General features: G+C 39.0%; 1 protein-coding gene across 1 annotated transcript in view; it reads left to right on the forward strand.

The window, feature by feature from the left end:
- KCNK1 (potassium two pore domain channel subfamily K member 1) overlaps positions 1–10867 on the forward strand; it is a 46154-nt gene extending 35287 nt beyond the window's left edge. Inside the window, exons 2-3 of the mRNA XM_077168360.1 lie at positions 2917–3312; positions 6272–10867. Of these exons, the coding sequence (XP_077024475.1) occupies positions 2917–3312; positions 6272–6531 (656 nt within the window). The 3' untranslated portion in view covers positions 6532–10867. The remainder of the gene's footprint in view (positions 1–2916; positions 3313–6271) is intronic.
- Positions 10868–13540: the final 2673 nt, after the last annotated feature.

The raw sequence follows: 13540 nt of genomic DNA on the forward strand, positions 1-13540 counted from the left end.
AAAAGTGTTTTTAAATGATATGAAGAGCCTTAGAAAAATTTAAACCAGGCCAAATATGTAAGAGATTAATATTTTGCTTAATTCATCATGGTTTGTAGTGGATTATAACATGAGTATAAAATTTGAAAATATGAGCTTTGCTGCATGATTTATCTGGGGAATCAGTTGACTAAACTTAAGTAAATTACTCACTACTTTATTAAAATTCAATAGGATTGAAAGTTATTTAATGCATTAAGCTGTCTTTTCCAGAAGAAATTGTAGCCACTGCAGAAAATGGGTTTTCCCAATATGGCCTACACTAAAATTATAAGGAGTACAAATGAGATGTAGATTTTACATTTTATTTTCCATTAACCAAAATTATTTATGAAACATCAGGAGAAGAAAATGGCTTTCGGTAAGGATCTGTGTAGTGTTGGTGATATTTGAGATCTTAGAGGGAACATATTACTGGCATAAAAGTTTTGCCTTACTACAGACAGAAATCCTAAAGCCTTGTAATGATTATCGCCATTGCTTACTAGTTAATGGAGTTTTATTAACATTCTAACAAAAAGAGTTTTCATAATTTGAGAGTAAAAATAAACCCTAAAATATTTTTAAAAGAAAAAGTTGTTTACTTTCTTTCTAGAACCCAAATCATGTAATTTATTGGGAACAGATGGTACATAAGAACTAAACTAGGCTATGTGAAATAGTTTTACACTTTTAGTAAAGCTAATCTAGTAAAACACGACAACAAACGTAATAAAATCATGAACTGAAAGGTTTTCACTTAGTACAATTGACTCAGTTAATAGTATGTTTCCTCCACAAAAGCTCTCTAAAGAATAGTTCCGTTCCATGCACTCTCTGCTTGACCCTCTAGTTATAGGAGCTTTACTACAGCCTAACAGTTTTTGTCATAGACTCGTAACTAAATTAGTACATTGTTTTCCAATGGTTTTGTTATAGTTAAGTAAATTTCTAATTCTGAGTATCTCTGATTTTCACAAACATCCTTCCTTAATATTGAGCTAAAATCTAATGCCTATTGGCCTCAGTTTTCCTTTACTAAATATTCTATTTTAATTTAGAGTATCTCTTTTTTTTTTTTTCAAGTTTTAGTTTTGAGGCTTTTTCCCCCTCAAAACTAAACATTCATTTTTTTCCTGCTTTCTCATGTTTCATGAGCATTATTTGGTATAGTTTCACCATTTTTCTTTTTTTCTCTTTTTTGGTATGCTGTATGGTATGAATCACAATTCATTCTTTTTCCATCTGACTATCCCATTATTGCAGCACCATTGGTTGAAATTTTTTTTTTTTTTTTGCAGTGGGGGTGGTGAGGTGGGGAGTGTTAGGGAAGTGCATGGTCCAAGAATCGAACCCGGGTCTCCCACATGGCAGGCAAGAGTTCTACCATTGAGCTACCCTTGCACCCCCTCACCATCTTTTATGTTATCTCTGGGTGCTCCAGTTTGCTTATGCCCCTCTCTAAGTACCATGCCCCAAATTGGCCAGTTTTCCAGGAACAGTTGGATAAGACTGAATGGATTTAGGAACTTTTGCTCAGAAGAGGAGTTCTCAAACATTTGGGGGAATGTACCCCGTTTGAGAATCTAAGCCCTGGAATTTCTTCATAGAAAAGTGCGCATGTGTGTGGATGTATAATAAGAGGATTCCTAGGACCCCCTGAAGCTTGGTGATAAACTCCGGATGATCTGGGACAGCAGCTTGAGAAGCTGCTGTGTGCTGAGGCTGTGTGCCAGAATAATCAGGGGAGCTTTGTAATAACTTACTATACCTGGGCCCTCCCCTCAAAATGATATTAAGCAGAGAATTTTGTGGGTTTGTGTAGTTGTTTGTTTTTAAGCAGGATATATTTTAGAGGTCAATTTTTGAAAACACCTTTCACTTATAATCGCATATATTTTTCCCCAGAATCCGATTTCATAAAAAATGCATTTAGTTTTTTTCCTGACCTGACTTGTTCAGGCATGCCAGTCCTTTTGGGATGAAGTGCTCATGAGATTTTAAAACTAGTCCACTGGGCTCATACTCAGCTGGGTCCTCCCTTCCTGGCATCTGTTGGCTGCAGAGTCCCTTGATTGGTTTGATTTACGAACTACTTTACTTTAGTGGAAAGTAAAGCAAACTATACCTTTTGACCCCGGTCATGGTTTTTGTTTTTGCTTTTTAATGTTTATTTTGTGGGATTTAGGCATCTTCAGACATGCGGAAATGACAAGGAAAAAAATATGCTAAGGTTTCTGAATGTTCCATTTAACCAGGTAACTGGGCAAAGTATTTGAAAAGACATGCTCATTCCTGTGACTTGGTATGCTTTAATCTTTACTTATTTCCTCTTTTATCTGTATCTTAATTGACTCTCCCCACCCTCCACTGTACCAGTATCATCAGCCTTGTTCTCCTCACACACCCTTATTTGCCAGTTACTCCTGACTCACTGTATGAGTAATTTGCTTTGGGGGTGAACTGTGGCCTGGCATTTGCATATTAATGAGGATCCTTGGAGCGTGCAGGAGAGCACAGATGTCCCTGGTGATGTGGGTACCCTAGGTAAGTGGTGCCCACCCTGCCGGGCAGCTCTGGTGGTCTAAGGCAGTGCGGGCAATTGGCTCCATAGCACACACAGTGAATTCAAAACCAGACTGACCTGTCGGGAACAGCTGGTGAGTTCTCACGAAGAGGGCTGGACTTTCCAAACTTATGGCATCTACCACTGCATCTTACTGCTAGACTCTTTAAAGTGTCAGATGTAAAGTCTCACTCTTCTTGATTTGGAGGAAGCAAGAGAGGGGGTGGGGGTAGAGGTGGGGGTATGGTGCGGACTGCGGACATTGCCGCCATTGCAAATTTGCTTCCTGCTCCTTTATTCCTGCTCAGCCCAGATCCCTTTGCTCCTTACAGGTTATGGTCACACCGTGCCCTTGTCAGACGGGGGAAAGGCCTTCTGCATCATCTACTCTGTCATCGGCATCCCTTTCACGCTCCTCTTCCTGACGGCAGTGGTCCAGCGCATCACCGCCCACGTCACCCGCAGGCCGGTCCTCTACTTCCATATCCGCTGGGGCTTCTCCAAGCAGCTGGTAGCTGTCGTGCACGCCGTGCTGCTTGGGTTTGTCACCGTGTCCTGCTTCTTTTTAATCCCGGCGGCCGTGTTCTCCGTCCTGGAGGATGACTGGAACTTCCTCGAATCCTTTTATTTTTGCTTTATTTCCCTGAGCACCATTGGCCTAGGAGATTATGTGCCTGGAGAAGGCTACAATCAAAAATTCAGAGAGCTCTATAAGATTGGGATCACGTGTGAGTATCGAGGTTCATGGACTCTGCTTCTCTGTTTCTCTGTCTTGCCACTCCAAGCGCCATCTCCTCCCAAGAAATGGTCAAAAGCCCTGATTCCTTTTTCGTTGATGAGTTTTTCATTTTAGCACCTTCCCACAACTATCTCCTTTCATCATGATTCCTTTCGAAACTCTTTATGCAAAAATCTTAGCGTTCCTGAAAGTTGTATTTTTCTAGGCACCGTAAAATTACTGATCAGCTGCTTGCTGCTAATGTAAGAAGCACTGTAAATTACAGTGTAAAAAATGCCAGATAGAATGTCCTGGATGACAAACTTTGGATGAAAAGATGTTTCTCCACTTTATTAAATATTATAAGCTCAAGAAAATTAGAGCTAGGATGTAGTAGCCTGTCACTACCACTCATGCATGCTCTTTAATGTACCAGGAAAATCTTAAAACAGTTGCTTGTCTCATTTGTTCATCTGGCAGTGGTGGTTCTTTTTTTTTTAAATTTTGCCAGTTTTTAAAAAGTTATGGTTCAATATATCTAATGTAAAACTCACCATTTTAACTTAACCTTGTTGAGTGTGCAATTCAGTCACATAAATTAAATTCACAATGTTATGAATCCATCACTATTTCCAAAACTTTTCATTACAATAGAAACGTTGTATCCATTAAGTAATGCTCATCTGATCCTTTTATCATAAAATTAACGTTATCTGGATTTTTTATATGAGTTGTAGCCATTAAAATTCAGATAGCCAATGATTTATAGTGTTTAAACTTATTTTGTTTTAAGGTCAATCTAAATTTGATCTATTTGAATTTAATATAAATTCCATCTACTATCATGGAAAACTTAGACCAGTAATCCATTTTTAAGAAGCTTCATTTTTGAGTATCCCTTTTCTATAAAATAGAAAAATACATAGAATTGCAGTCATATTGAATAAACAGTTTTCATTTTTCCCTTCTGAGAAATGTTCCAAAACTCAGTTCATGTCCTTTCTTCTAGGAAGCCTTGGTAGACACCCCAATAAACACAAGATGCTGCATATGGTCTTAACCCCAAAAACTGCCTCCTTTTAGCATATGTATTCTGACATTTCCATTCATCTGGCCTCACCTGCAACAAAGACTTCACTCATCAAGTGCCAATGGCTATAAAAAAAACTCATAAACTATTTGCCAAATGGCTGCGAGGATGATTTCATATTTCCTTTAGTTGCTGTACTCTGTGCCTCTACTGAATATTTAGGTTGCTTCCGATTTGGGGTATGATAAATAATACAATCGCGAATATCTTTGTATGTTTACATTTTTTTTCTACTTTGATATTCTTCTAGGAAGTGGGACTGCTGGCACAACATGAATGTGCCTTTTCATAACTGCCAGGACACATTGATGCGAGACTTTCCAAATGCTGCCCTCACTGACAGCATTACCAGCAATATAGAGCCTATTTCAGCGCTCTCCTGGTGGCGCTGGCCAATAGCATCAGAATAGTTTTTTGCTAATTTGAGCCCTAATACTTGTTCTCTTAATTTCCTTTTCACATAGTAGATTAAAATGTTACCTCTTTCTTTGAATTTTGCACTGATTGTTAAGTTAGGGAAGTTGACCATGTTTCTGTAGATATTGTTGCTAGTTATACTTTTCTGTTGCGTAAATTTTTTTTTTATAACTTTCTGCCCAGCAGTTTAACTTCTTTAATAAATCCAGCGAATAACATTGTTGTCACTTGTTACAAACAATGTACATCATTTTAGGCAGTCTACATAAAGTTAGCTTTGTGCTTTGAACATTAAGAACGCAAGTGTTCCAAAGATAGGAGTTTGGGTAGAAAAGAGGTCTACAGTTTTTTGCCAGAAATTCCTAGGGTATTTTTGTCAGCTTTGAAGAGTTTAACTAAATAATGGATAAATGAAAGGAAGGGACTTGATCTACTTATCTAACAGCGTTACTGCTATTTTCTAAAATAAGAGCGCATACGCTGCATGCCCTATATTATTATTAAAACCTCATAGCCAATTCCTAAAAATCCTGAAACTGGATCACTTTGCATTATTGAGATAATCAGCTTCATTATGCCCATGATGCTGCCAGTTCTAACTTTTCCTAGTTCAAGGATTTTCTGAAAACTTTCCTCAAATATTTTACTTCCTGGCACATGAAAGTGGGATTTTTTGCTATTGTTCTTGAAGTTTTCATTTTTCCTTTTTTCTATTCCTTTCCATGATGACTGATTTTTTTTTCCCTGAAAACCGATTTTTAAAAAATGTTCAAACTAACTTAAAATCACCATTTTCCCACGACAAATTCCATGGAATGGCACGCTCCTAAAATTAAGTTATTCTTTCTTTTAGGGGTAGGAAACTGGTGGAGTTGATGCCAATGTGAATGGTCCATTGCCGAAAAAGTAACTGCTGCATAATGCAGAGCTTAGGCTTGCTTCCGAATTTAGGTGGAAGTATGAATGGCTACACCAAGAACTATTTCATTTCCACCTCAATTCTTAAAGGAATTTTCCTTCATTGAAATTTCTATTACTAACCTCCTTATTCTGCAGTGGGAATAATGATAAAAGTGCCTTCAAAGGTTGTTAAGCTTTATTCTGAGCACCCCGGGATAAACTGAAAGCGTTTCTAAAATGTCACGAGCCTGTGGGGAGTCGCTGTTTATGAAGGTCACGCATGGATGAGTATCATTAGCTGAGCCACATCAGCCCCAACTGTTATTCTTTTCCTCAAAATTACAACCTGTGATTCTAGACAGGAATGCCATTCTAAGTTTTGTGCGTATGTTTCTTTTCCTGGGTAGATGCCCCGTGAGCCAGGCATTTCGAAACATTCCCCGGCATTGGCAAACTGACGTCGAATTTACCCATCGGCAGATTTTTCTGTGTGGTGGGGTTGAGTCACTTATTGATTTACCCATGACCGAGTCGAACCGAAAGATGTGCGTTTCTCACGCAGGTTACCTGCTCCTCGGCCTTATTGCCATGTTGGTGGTTTTGGAAACCTTCTGTGAGCTGCACGAGCTGAAAAAATTCAGAAAAATGTTCTACGTGAAGAAGGACAAAGACGAGGATCAAATGCACATTCTAGAGCACGACCAGCTTTCCTTCTCCTCCATCGCAGACCAGGCAGCCGGCATGAAAGAGGATCAGAAACAGAACGAGCCTTTTGTGGCAGCTCAGCCATCTGCCTGCCCAGATGGCTCTGCAAACAATTAAACCGAGGGTGTTGCTGTGTGTCTCAGAACACCAGTGTGGGGGCAGTAAGTATTAGGCTTAATTTTGTTCATTTTTACAGGAGTGTAAAAGTCAAGATGAGGTGGCTTTAACCGGTCTGTACTGTTTGCAATATTTTAAAAACAAAAGATGAGACCGCACAAAGGAAGTTCTTACTCTGGAGGGATACCTCATATCCCTGTAATTCCCATGTGACGAAATTATCTCGACTTTACTTGTAGGAGAAGGATACTCGAAGCAATGCTGCTTTGTAGAGAAGAAGATTTTATACTTTGAATCGGAGGCTTTGGAGTTTGCTTTTAAATCATTTAGCTGATGGCTAAAGAGCAAAATTTATATTTCAAAGCAAAAAAGAAGCATAGAGATGTGTTTTATAAATAGGTTTATGTATACTTGTTTGCATGTGCCCTCCCAAAGTGATTATTTTTGTAGCATCTAAGTTAAAAACCTACTATTTATAATGAATAGTTAGCCATTAAATATGTACAAATAAAGTATAAATATGTTTATATCCTGTACAGATATGTTTTAGGTCACCAGATCCCAGGGTACTTCTTATCTTAAGATTGTAGATATTTTTCCTTTTGGTTTCTCTTTCTACTAAGATAATCCAGAGTTAACTGCAATAAAATAAGGAGGATAATAATAAACATAAGAGTGAATAAGTATAGTTTTTTGCCACAATAAATGTTTCTACCCTCTTGCAATAGCATAGCAGATGTTCAAAAACAAATATTTCTTTGGAGGTAAACAAGCAGTGAAAAATATGACTTGTATAAAAGTTAAGATATTTTGTTTTGAAAGGATCTCGTGGTTTCTAGTCACCTAGAACTAAAGCACAGAACTAGAATATAAAACCCCCAGCTGAACAGATGATGTTGAATTAATTTGAGAACTGTTCATTTAGAAACTGAAATCAATAAAAATCATAGCTGATTGCCACCCTATACTTGAACACATCAAGAAAGGTTTTCCTCCACATAGATAATATGTACACAGTCCTTTAGAAACCATGAAGTCAGCATTCAAATGATGTACACAGGGAATGTGTACGAATCTTGGAAGGGAAAATTAGGAAGACCTGAATGATGACTGATGCTCAGTGGCACGCCAAGCAGGGCTCACTTGCCTTGGGTTGTCCTGGAAGTGGTACTTGATGAGCCATGCCAACACTCCGTTCACTGGGAAGGATGCTACTCATGGTGAGCAGCTTCCTCGGTGATCTTTCTCCCATTTGGCCTCCTTTTGTATTGAAGGACCTTGTCCGTTATGTGCCACAATGAGCAAACCATGAATGCCCAGTCCTGCTCACTGCTGTGTTTGAACACTGTATCCCCTGACTATAGCAGGAACCCTTCTTTGTTGTATGAAATGACATCATGACTCAGAGCAACAAAAGCATCTTTTGGGGATGATAGAATGAGGAATGACATCAACGCCATAACCCCCCCACCATGGTTGGCTATACTTGGCTCTGTGTTGGTGAACTCTTTGTCCTGAACAGATCCTTTCCTCTGTCTTCAACACAAACGTGTGGATCTGTTCTTTCTGTTTCAGATTATGCTGCCCTAGAAGCACCTTCTTTTTTATTAGAGAAATTGTAGGTTTATAGGAAAATGCATCAAATACAGAGTTCCTGTATCCCACCCCCCTCCTCCATTATTAATACCTTGCATTAATGTGATGCATTTGTTACAGTGAATGAAAGAACTTTTATAATTGGACCATAAGCACGTTTCTTTTCCTGATGCTTCATTCCATATTTATCGTGTCTCCATGGGGGAAGATGGGTCGCACAGGTCTCACATCCTTCGAACACTGTGTCAGAGGATGGATTTACAGAATAGTGGCCTGCTTCATGGCCGTGATTGGATCCAGAAAGTTCACAGTGTCCACTCTTTTTGTGTGTGGCCCAGAGGCCAGAGGTAGCAAAGACTAGATCAGAGAAACGGGGTATGACACTTGAGAGTATATTTTATTCATTGCAGGAAATGACTGGTTTGGCTCTAATATGAGAGAGGAATTCAAAATACAGTAAAATGAGGAAGACCATAAAGGAAAAATTTGAATAGGATGGCATCAATAAGCAATAGATTGTGTTACTTAATTTTAAAGCGTTTTAGGAATCTAGAGAATACACTAAATCTTAATGTGCTTCAAATTGCTGTTGTTTCTTATATCAAGGATGAGGTCCAAAATCGGAGCAAGTTTTGCCTTCCCCACCCCCATAAGATAGGAAATGGAAGGGTGAGTATCTGACCTGGGCTTGCTTTCTGGCTTCAGCTAGAAGAGGCTTGCTGCCCTGGGATCCTGAGGTTGGAGCACGGGTTGTCAGCCAGGGGACTGCCCCAGGCATGCCTATCACAGGATGACAGGATGTGTCTGGGAAGAAGGCAAGAAGGCAAGAAGGCAGAAGGTTGGGCCTGTATGGGTATGTCAGAACTGACATTTGGAGCCCTTCAGTAGTTGAAGGTGAGAGAGTGTCAAGTTGCAGTTGGAAGCGAATACTAGAAGGAGGTAATGAAAGACTGTGTAGGCTGAAGGGTCTAACTGGGGGACAGAGTATTCTACCTTCGGATGGAAAAGCAGCAGAAATGTCTTTCGAGGAGACTGTGACTGCATGTGAATGAAACGGTTGCGGGTAGCCAGGAGGGATGTTGATTTCCCGTCAGCGTTAGGAGAGAAAACAGTACCTTGTACTGGGAGTTCTCAGCCTCCTAGAAATCACAGGGAACAGCCGAGGGGTGGGAGAGCCCTCCAGAAGGATCTTACAGAGGAGATTCAGGGAGCAGATCAAGTTTAAGTTCGAAGATTCTGTCTCTAAGACTCTGGTTCTCTATATACTCTTCATGCCCCCAGATATTTCACAAAGGTTTTGTTGAGACGTTGGAGAGGAAGAAGAATGAGGAGGGAAAGGGAATATTTTCTGAATGAATTTGTCGTGACTTCAGGAATAAAATTTCTGGGAATCATTACTGAGACGTGGGATCATTTATCCTTGCCTGAAAAACAGTTACACTCATTCGTACTTTCCAGCTTTATGTGCCTTTTGGAAAATAAATGAGGAGATGACAGCATTTATGAATCTGGAGACCCTATGATAACTGATCGTCAATGCAAATCTTTTTAGCCTTCTGAATTTAACAGTATACTGGGCTCTCACTAAAAACGGTGAATATTTGTTTCAAGTAAAAGTTCATTTTAAACTGGCAAATGCCTGCGTTGAAAGGTAATAATAGAGGGTTATCTGCCTCTTATTCAGAACTCAGTGCAGGCTTCCTGGTTGCGTGGCAGGTTACATTCATTTTGTGATTTGTAGTTAAAGCCCCCGACTGAGAAGACAGGTGATTAATTAATACTGATATCTTCAATTCAGAAAGGCAGTCCCTCTGGGCTGTATTTTCAGAAATGTGTATATGGCCAAACAGATCATACCTTGGCAAATTTAGTAACAAAAGTTTCTTAGAAACTGATAACTGAAATTGAAATTATAAAGCATTTGCTCTACCTACTTTGTTTCACAATGCCCAGGACAATATTAAATTGCCACTTTAATAACATTTAAAAATTTTCCTGTAGTGATTCATTATTTTCCGAACGCTTTTACTTTATTAAAATTTGTTGCATAGGAGCCTTTTGTTTGAGACAAAGCATGAAATTGCTTGCTGAAGACAATATTCCTAACATCTCATTCACCTAATACATGACTTTACAGGTGATAATTGCTTTCTAGAACACAGTAGAGAACTCAGAAGCAAAAAAAACAAGTTTCTAAATATTTTTCACTGTATGGCACTAAAGTATATGGCATGTAAATAAGAAGTAAGCCCTTTCTTTGCTTCATTCAGAATTTATCCATTCTTTGCTCACAGTTCTAATAAAATTACTGCTCTGGTTTCCCAACCCACAGGAAATAAAGGAGAGGGATAGTATCCTGTAGTTCTCAAAAAAATTAAAAGTCTGAAGATGCAAGTTGGCAATAATTACAGTACAATTCCATACCCAGCCTTAAATTAACAGTCTCTAGGTCCCTATAAAAGCATCTGCAGTAATTGTGCCAGCCCCTTGGTCACCCCAGGCACTCACAGTTGGAATAGAACAATTGACTGCCTCACCATGCTTTTTTATACTTTTAAGGAAAAATTGTTACGTGCATCCCATAAATGACAACTTATCTCCTATTCCTAGTAAGTCTTATCCATTCTAAGCCAACCAGCAGGACATATTCAGGTCAATATGATTGTAAAAGTATGAATACTTATTTGTGGCAAATAAAATAATAAATTTTGCAGACTGGTAAAAATTTGCGAGCTCGTTGTGAGTGGTTTGTGGTTCTTTCTGTGCACTTCTCTGAGAATCGCTGCACTGAAGGCTAGTAAGTACGTGAGAAGAGCAGGAAGTGTTGCCCACAGCCTGAGAGTGAAAGAGAAACAGAAACCCTGGAAGGCAAACCCAGACTAAGAAAAGAAGAGCATTTTAGAGCCGGCAGAGGCAGAGGCAAACAGCCACCGAGGCCAACACATTTCTTTTGATGTTATTTCAATAACACTGAATCTTTGTGGCACCTTTAAATTGTGTTTTATATGCCCTGTTAAGATGTAGGTCCATATGAAATGATTAAAATTATTTTTAAATGGCTTATTTCTTGGGCAGGCCACAGTGGCTCAGCAGGCAGAGTTCTCACCTGCCATGCCAGAGACCCGGGTTCGATTCCCCAGTGCCTGCCCATAGAAAACAAAAAAGGCTTATTTGTTAAATGGTAATTTTTAAAAAAATTTATTTATTAATTAAAAAAAATTAAGAAACAAAAACAACAATTATATTAACATATAATTCTGTTCTACATAATATATTCAGTGATTCTCAATATCATCACATAGTTGCATATTCATCATTTCTTAGAACATTTGCATCAATTCAGAAAAAGAAATAAAAAGACAGCAGAAAAAGAAATAATAACAGGGAAAAAAAAGATACATACCATACCCCTTACCCCTCACTTTCATTGATCACTAGCATTTCAAACTAAATTTATTTTAACATTGTTCCCCCTATTATTTATTTTTATTCCATATGTTCTACTCGTTTCTTGACAAGGTATATAAAAAGAGCATCAGACACAAGGTTTTCACAATCACACAGTCACATTGTGACAGCTGTATCATTATTCAATCATCCTCGAGAAACATGGCTACTGGAACACAGCTCTACATTTTCAGGCAATTCCCTCCAGCCTCTCCATTACATCTTGAGTAACAAGATGCTATCTACTTAATGCATAAAAATAACCTCCGGGACAACCTCTTGACTCTGTTTGGGATCTCTCAGTCCACTTTGTCTCATTTCACTCTTCCCCCTTTTGATCGAGAAGGTTTTCTCAATCCCTTGATGCTGAGTCTCAGCTCATTCTAGGGTTTTTCTCAATCCCTTGATGCTAAGTCTCAGTTCATTCTAAGATCTCTGTCCCACGTTGCCAGGAAGGTCCACACGCCTGGGAGTCATGCCCCACGTAGACAGGGGGAGGGTGGTGAGATTGCTTGTTGTGTTGGCTGGAGAGAGAGGCCACATCTGAGCAACAGATGACCGGGGGCTCAGCCTATAGCTTTGGTTGTCCACACTGCTTGTGAGAATATCAAGAATTCAACTTGGGGAAGTTGCATTTCTCCCCTTTCTCACCATTCCCCGAAGGGGGATTTGCAAATACTTTTCCACTCACTGATCGAATCACTCTGGGATTCATTGGGGCATCACTCTGGACAAACCAACAAAATCTCATGTCCTACTTGAGATTCCAAGTACTTATGGTGTTTAATCAAACTATCTACATAAGTTATATTAGGAAACGCACTAGTCAAAATATAAATTTGTAACATTTTTTGCTTTAGTCTCACACATAAGGTGACATTAAATGGTAATTTTGATTGTCTAGAAAATTCACCTAGGCTAAGCATCTCATTTTCCAATATGAGGTAGCACCTTAATGTATATATAACCTTGCTGTCATTTACATGTGAAGATGGCACTACTACTAAAATCTTCTGTAAGTAAATATAATATCTCTATTATTTATTTTTAGATGAAGAAATTAGCGAAGTTTTGAAGTTTTATTGCTTCTCCTGCTTTTATGCTGTGTATGTATGTGTGTATATATATATATATATCTCACAGAATGTTCATGATTATAGTTCAGCATTTAATTTCCATTTCTAAACAATGCCTAGAGTCCATTAGCCACCAGATCCTAAGTCTGTGGGTGCTCACAAACATCAGCTTGTTTTACCTGAACTTCCTGCATTTCTCTTGCGCTGTGTAAACATCGTTGGTTTAAATTGATAGAAGAGTTTGGGAGAAGCACTTCTTTTTACGTACTCACTTGTCTAAGTGAAAACCCTCCTGCAGGCAAATTGCTATCAACTGTGATGTGATGCGTCACAATTTAGAACAGTGTGACCTTAAAAACTGGAACAAAGCCTATTCCCACCCATGCAGCAGTGACCAAGCTAGATTTTAAGGTCACTGTAATTTGTGACACGTGCTATAGCTGGCAGAACTCTATTGCAAAGTAAAATAGTCTATGATCATTCCCCTCCCCTCATGCTTTTCCCTTTGAATTTTGTGAAGCTGAGAAAGAGACCAAGCTGCCCCAGGCCCCTCCCCAACTAAGGCAGGGTGAACAGAGTCCTCAGGCAATGTCAGGCACCCAAACCACACGGGGGAAGAGGCACTGGTCCGAAAAGGACAACAAGCCCAGAAACCAGGCTGTGGAAACTTATCAGACCACCTAGAACATGTTTTAGATCACGATGGAAATTCTTTAGATTTAAAGAAAAGAGCTAGATAACCGAGACTTGTCAATTTTTGTTTCTTCCCACTTGATGCCCTGAATTATTTGTCTGAATTTCCATTTCTCATGGCCTATACCTAAGGCAGAAAGAACAGAGAAGATTTTATAAGAATAAATAAAGGTGATATGTACAATATCTGGTCAAGT

The sequence above is a fragment of the Tamandua tetradactyla genome, chromosome 7 (genome assembly GCF_023851605.1).
Source record: "Tamandua tetradactyla isolate mTamTet1 chromosome 7, mTamTet1.pri, whole genome shotgun sequence".
Lineage (NCBI taxonomy): Eukaryota > Metazoa > Chordata > Mammalia > Pilosa > Myrmecophagidae > Tamandua > Tamandua tetradactyla.